Raw genomic sequence first — 6,795 nt, 5'->3', positions numbered from 1 at the left:
TACAGCATGGGAAACAGGCAATTCTCAACCTGGAGAAAAGCTCTTGAGTAAAGAGACTCAGCTGCTGCACGAGGTATGAGGGCTCACTCTTAAAATTTTTCTGGTGTTTATTTTCAGTTGTCTCAGCACAGAATGTTCTCTCAGGCAAGGTCAACTAGGAGAGACTCCAAAATACAAATACAGTTGAGTGGGACCACAGGAGGAGGACTTAAATATATAGAAATGGTGGCTCCAACTACCAAATTATTTTGTTTCCAGCCAAGTCAACTCGAAGTCTCAGTTTTCTTCTGAAAACCCCCTATGACTAAGAGGAGGTAAGAACAAAGTAGCATTTCAACCCACAGCTCAAGTGTCCAACCTTCCCAAGAGGAGTTTCTGTGGAATCCCACACACCTAAGACCACCCGTATAAAAACGCATCCACGTAACTTACAACAGGAAGATGACGCCTCCAAGATTGTTAATAAATACTTTATTATGAATCATCATGTGGGAAACGAGCACAAAATTAGGAATCGTTTTTACAAAATCTAATGTTGTTTCTGACTCTGGTGTCTCATAACCAAAACGAAGTAATTATTCATTTGTTTGTAAGCTACTAACGTGCTTTGTTCAAAGCACTATTAAAACATAAGGGAACACAAAAAAGGGAACACAGGTTGCTAAGCCAATAAAATTATCAGTCACATAGCTTAAGAGCTCTCATGCCCTGATTGATTTTGGTAAGTTTGGATAGTCTCTGATTATTGGATAATAATGTAAAGAGATTGTTTAGATATTTGATTCATAAAATCCACAGTTAAGACTTTCAATATTCTGGCTCTTTTGACATGAGAATTAAGAGGCAAATGCTCGAGTCCATTGCTGCAACGTAATGGATTTACACTTCATTTAAAAAATTTCTGTCCTCCCTACAAGGAGCTAAAAGGCAGGCTACGGCAACACGGAAGAGCGGGCGGGCAGGAAAGAGGGCTTCAAGAAGTGGATCCAAGACAAAAAGGAAGCGGCCTGCTTTATCTCACAGTGCCCACTGGAAGCAGAGCCATCTGCTCGGTAAGACCCAGGCCGAACATCAAACTCTGTGATGGTGATGAATTCCCTCCACACACGTTCTTCCCACAATCCAACAAATTTCTTTTCCACAGACTATTCTTCTGAGGCAAGAAACTAGCAGAGGGACCCTCTCTGCTTCACCTGTTTATCCCTAACCACTACCACAATCCCTAGCATATAACAGGTGCCAAATCTCTCCACCTGCGGCATCTCTAGGACAAGTCTCAGTGGTCTGTCTTTAGCACCATCCCCACAATCAAAATCCTCCCTCAGGAAAAAAAAAATGACTTAGCAAATATTTTTATCTTCCTATAAATACGAGGTAATGGAAATGGAAGGCTTCCTTCTCTGTTGAAGGTGTTAAGTATCAATGAACAGAGAGGGACGGACATTTGGAGAAATGGAGAACATTTCTCATTCCAGAAATTGTGTGCTGCTGGTGGTGACAGACCTCTCCTATAAACTCCACTTGACAGATGGACAAAATGAGGTCTAGAAAAGAAACCGTTTCCTGAGGTCTTCCCCTCCTACAGCCTTCAGGGGGGATATAAGCGACTTTCCCAAGGAGCCTCTGTTCCAGCTAAGTCAGGGTCAACAGAAGTGCCCCCAGAGAAGATGGAGGGAAACGGGGAGACCTAAAGGCACACTGCCTGACTCTTGGGCTGTGGGATTTTATTCCCATAATTGGGCCCAGACAAAAGTATTCAGATGACAATCTTGTGCCCACACACGGACCCCCCCGAAGTGACTGGGTGGGGAAAAAAAAACCCTTAGGCATGTTAACAGCAAGTTGAGTGTCAGCCCTGGGAGGCCACAATCTGAGACCACAGGACATGCACCTGCACCTGGCCCCCTGTTGGGAGTCCTCACAGCTCAGAAACCACTCAGCAGCCTGGGGATGGCTGTCCGTACCCCAGGGCCAGGACCGTACTCCTACTCCTACTTAGAAACCAGACGCCGACGGGATCGCAGCACTGGAAGCCACTTCCTCATTTTGGAAATGGATCTTCTATTTCATAACTGGTAGAAGAGATTTTATATGCCAAGGCCCAGCTAAGCAACTCATTGTGATGCCTAAGTTACCCACCCCTAATTTTTTTTTTTCACTGATACTCTCAATTTGCTATTCCCCAGATACAGGTTTCTGGATTAATCCTGTTGATCTTTTTCACTCAAAAAGTGGCAAGTTACCTCCAGAACACTGACTTTGTCAACCTTGACAGTAGTACTGTCTTTGCATGTTAACAATGACCAGAATGTTCCTTACATTCCACCGCTTCAAAACTAAGTATGGAACGATTACCTGGACATGAGACTTGCCAATGACTCCCATTTTATAAAAAGGATTTTAAGTCCATGTGTGTAACATTACTCGGATATAATTCCCTAGGAAGAGAATTCCTATTTTATTTATTTACTTTTTTGCAAACAATTTTAGAGGCAGGGTGTTAAACTGATTGAAATTTCACAAGATTGACATTATTGCTTAAAGTGCTTGAATTGGTTACATTAAAAAAATTAAGGTACAAATTATTTCAAATAAAAACTAAATTTTCTTTTTAGCAACACAGTCAAATGAATGCCACACAAATACAGTAACTATTTTGCTTATACAAAAATGGAAGCCAAAAATAAATTAATGTAATACTGGAAAACAGAAATTTAATAGGCAGAAAAGTAGGAAATAATTTTCCCCGACCCATGCCATTTACATGAGTTAATCACAATAGTGCTGATAAATGCCTTGACCATATAATAGCAAACGAGGGCAAAACATTTAGTGCACAACATTTCAATACATATGAATATACAAAGTTGATCAGAATGCAATGTTTAAAGATAAAACCCATCTGTAATAAAGCTACACTCCAATATCTAAAATAAGCCCTAAGCTCCAGTTAGAACACAGTTCATTGTTAGGCATGCCCATGAAATTAAGGGTACCCATGAAAATAAACACATAGGGACCATTTCTGTCATTTTTTTCCCCCATTTCATCTGAAATCCAAAATATATGAAGCCATAAAACCAAACATGACTGGCTTCCTATTCAAGCCAACACCTTTTCGTTTGTTCCTTGGCTCTCTTCAAACCAGTCCACTTTGTGGTGCCTCAGAAAGGAAAAGGCATCAACACAACAGGACTGATATCAGCATTTTACCGAAATTTACTTTTAAACAAATGACTTTTTAGCATACTGTACCATAATCAAGATGCTAAACTAGTAAGTAACCAATAAAGCAAACATTTCTTCTCTTTTTTAAGTGTAAAACACTTAACTTATTTTAAAACACCCAGCAGTTAAAAGAAATACAGCAGGCCTACTCACTCCTGCCAGAAAACGACACGCAAAAACCCTGGCCGTTTGAGGGAATATTGCTGCGCTCTTGTGCTATCACTGACCTCAGAAGGGTCTCACACATCCCAGCCATTCTCTGCTTTACACGATGAAGGAGGGATGAAAAATTAAAAAGTGTTTGCTACTGTCTTTACATAAAGTGAAATGATTGGCGGGGGGGGGGGGGGAAATGTAGCTGCCTAGTGTTTGTTTCATTTATTGAAGAGGAAGAGGGAAGAAACGACCAGATAACTCTGAAGTTTAAAAAACTGATGGAGGGTTGGTGGGTGAGTATGTTTTGGTCTTTTCCCCATCTTTTTTTCCTGCATGACACTTTAATGTCTTTGCATTATCTTTCATACTTATTTTTTTATTCCAAAAATCTATCCATGAATACTGAATTTTAACTGACCCTTTCTATTAAAAAGAATTATTTCAGTTAAGTCAGTGGGAAAAACTCTTTCTTTGTGCATCCAAAGGAAAAAGAAAATGTCCTGAATTTATGATTTAGCATTTAGATATTAATTCTACAGGCTTCCAATTGAAACTTTTTTTCCTAATAAATTAGCTTCAAGAGTCACTTCAAAGATAATTTTAATAGTTTTTTTAATTTCCAAATATATTAGAGATCAACCATCATTTTTTTAAACTTTGCAACCTGCAGTTAAATATATGGGTTATATATAGTACAAACAGTTCCCTATATCAATCACCCTCAGTTGGAAAGTGTCTCTCCTTAAACAGAATAAAAACTCACTTTCCAGGTAAGTGATTACTGCATATGTTTCATGGAGGAAAAAAAGACAAAGTATTTATAAATATGAATTCGCCTCTAAACAAGGCAAGGTATATTTTCGTCACTTGTATAAAACAATAACGTGAAGATCACCCTGTTTTTGTCTTCTCCAGTGAAAAGTAAAACATTTCACTTCAAGCATGAACGAATGAGCGTTGGCATGCTTATTTAAGTTCTGAGCAATAAACAGTTCAAGATATTTCAAAGATAAGAAATCCAGTTTTCATCTAGATAAAGTGCTATGCTCTTAATTGTTGCAAAATGGCCACTAACGTTTTCAATTTCAGTTTTAGTTCACATTATGCCAAATGTTTGCATGTTCATTCGCTGATTTACTAGGTAACAAAATAACATGTTCACAGTATATTATAGTGTATGGAAATCAACTGACCTCCCAAAGGAAGCCAAGAGCTAGACTCATAGTATTTGTAGGAAACCAAAAACCAGCTCAATGGCAAAACACCAAATTGACCCTTTTAATAAAAGGTACCAATATTCAATGATCTAATAAATACATATATAACAAAAGTGAAAAAAGTAAAAGTAACTATGGTGAGATGAGGTTCTTCCAAAAAACTCCATCTTGTCAAGCATCCTAGGAGTCTGAGCCAAAGAAACGCCGCCATTTTGTTCATTCCTCCACCTGCCCACTGACACTTCCTTTGACCCACCTTCACACCCAGCTAACTCCAGTATTCCTTCCAGGAAAGGTTCCATATTCGTCCTGGGACTTGCCAGTGCCTCAGTAAACAGGCTGAAATGTTAAAAAGTGAACAGTTGTACAACGTGGCTGATGGTAGTAAAGGTACAGTGCCTTTGTTCTTCCTGAAAAACAATGCTGCTGGTACTGACTGGCTAAGGAGAGCTGTGCTGCAGGCGTCACCGTGGTGTTTCAGTCCTGGGACCACAGACTGCGAAACACCAGCAGGATTGCAAAGATACCCTGGAAAGCTTAGCAGTGCCAGATAAAGGATAGATACAACTCACACAACCTGACAGAAAAAAAGTATCACTAAAAACAAACAGCATAGAGTTATTTTCCTGAAACTTGGTTTTGGTAGAAAGGTAAGAAAGGTAACTTTTCACTGTCCACAAAAGCCTCCTCCTCTTGGCTTTGCCTGCCCTGAGCTCCACACCTTCTGAGCCCCTGGAATTCTAACAGTGACGCGAGCACAGCCCCCGGGCAGATGCTGGCCACCACGAACAGCTTTTCTTCACCCTGTTCCACTGGGAGGATGATTTTAGCATCGAGGTTGCTCACGTTTAAACATTTTCACTTGCACAAACTTAAAGCTATAATTGCAGCCCTAAATGGGGAAGATCTATCCAATTTTTCTGTCCTTCGGTCAGAAGAGAGGCAGAGAAGCTAAAAATGGGTCGCAACGTTTCCAGGGGCAACTTAAAGGAATGCATTGAAAGGAGACCCCGGGAGCCATTTAGGAAGTTTAGCAAAGACCCCAAATAGACCGTAGACATTCGGAGGAAATGTCATTCTAATTCAGCCAGTGGCACAGCATTTACCCAATCCTAAAATTAGCAACTGTTGTTAATATAAATCTTACTACAATCTGATTGCAGTTAACTCTACTCAGACTAAAATAAGACCACAAGTAGTGCTGTATGTAAAAAAACAAGGGGAGAGTGTCTAACACAGCCAGACCACTGAGACTCAGGGTAATACCACTGGCGGGCTGCTGGGGAAGAAGAAAGTCTGCAGAGAAACCAGAGAATAGTGCTTTGAATATTTTCCCCCACTTGAGTTAGTCCCACGGTTCTTTAAGTTATTCTCTTGACTGATAGAATAAAATATATCCAGATTCTGAATTTTTTGATATATCTGATGTCAGGCCATAGAATTCTTCAATAGCTTGGGCATCTATTTTCTGCAATAAAAGAGAAATAAAACAATACAATTGTTCAACATGATTACTGGGAGAAGGAAAGAAAAACTAATGTAATGCACGAGAAAATGTAAGACACACTGTTATAAAATCACAACTGGGAATTTCAACAGCAAACAGATAATTCCACAGACTTGAAAGAGGGAGATGACTACATGAATTCCACATCGCTGGGGAAGAAAGCCACCCTCTAATTTATCAGCAACCATACGTGGGCACTCTTTGAAGAAGCCAGGACTTCTGTCTTCCAAACGGTAAACGGTCTTGGGAATAACCTTAATTCTCTCAGGCCATCAGAGTTCACTCCCTTCAGTGTTACCCTAGTGGGCTAAAATAGACCGTGTCTTTGTGTGTGCAATTCTCTCCAGCTAGCGTTCCTTTACAACAAAATCAACATATGGAAGACTTTAATGTAATATAAAGATTTCCAGGTCCAAGAGACTGGAAAAAAACATTTTTAAATAATAATCAATACAAGAAGAATTTGGTATAATGAAATAATTTTGATAGAACTTCAAAGTTTATTATTTGGTCTGTATCAGAGAGGGCTTTCGTCACAGTAGGAAACAGGAGTTACATATAATTTATGGTGGCATAGAGATCCCACGTGTGTGGCTGGTCAGTTAACGAGAACACAGCATTAGTAAGTCCATGCTCACATCCCTTTTCCTTTCCTATTGAGAATGGGGAGCGGCAGGGTTTAGTTCT

The 6,795-nt window shown here is 39.7% G+C and overlaps 1 protein-coding gene across 2 annotated transcripts in view; it reads right to left on the bottom strand.

Moving 5' to 3' along the window:
- Positions 1–454: 454 nt before the first annotated feature.
- Positions 455–6,795, bottom strand: part of USP46 (ubiquitin specific peptidase 46) — a 65,740-nt gene continuing 59,399 nt past the window's right edge. For both annotated transcript variants that reach the window (XM_044765959.2, XM_070505888.1), the window contains exon 9: positions 455–6,069. In XM_044765959.2, the coding sequence (XP_044621894.1) occupies positions 5,968–6,069 (102 nt within the window). In that variant the 3' untranslated portion in view covers positions 455–5,967. The remainder of the gene's footprint in view (positions 6,070–6,795) is intronic.

The sequence above is a fragment of the Equus asinus genome, chromosome 3 (assembly GCF_041296235.1).
Source record: "Equus asinus isolate D_3611 breed Donkey chromosome 3, EquAss-T2T_v2, whole genome shotgun sequence".
Classification (NCBI taxonomy): domain Eukaryota; kingdom Metazoa; phylum Chordata; class Mammalia; order Perissodactyla; family Equidae; genus Equus; species Equus asinus.
Note: the sequence above shows the minus strand (reverse complement) of the source record. Positions and strands in the feature narration are given on the sequence as shown.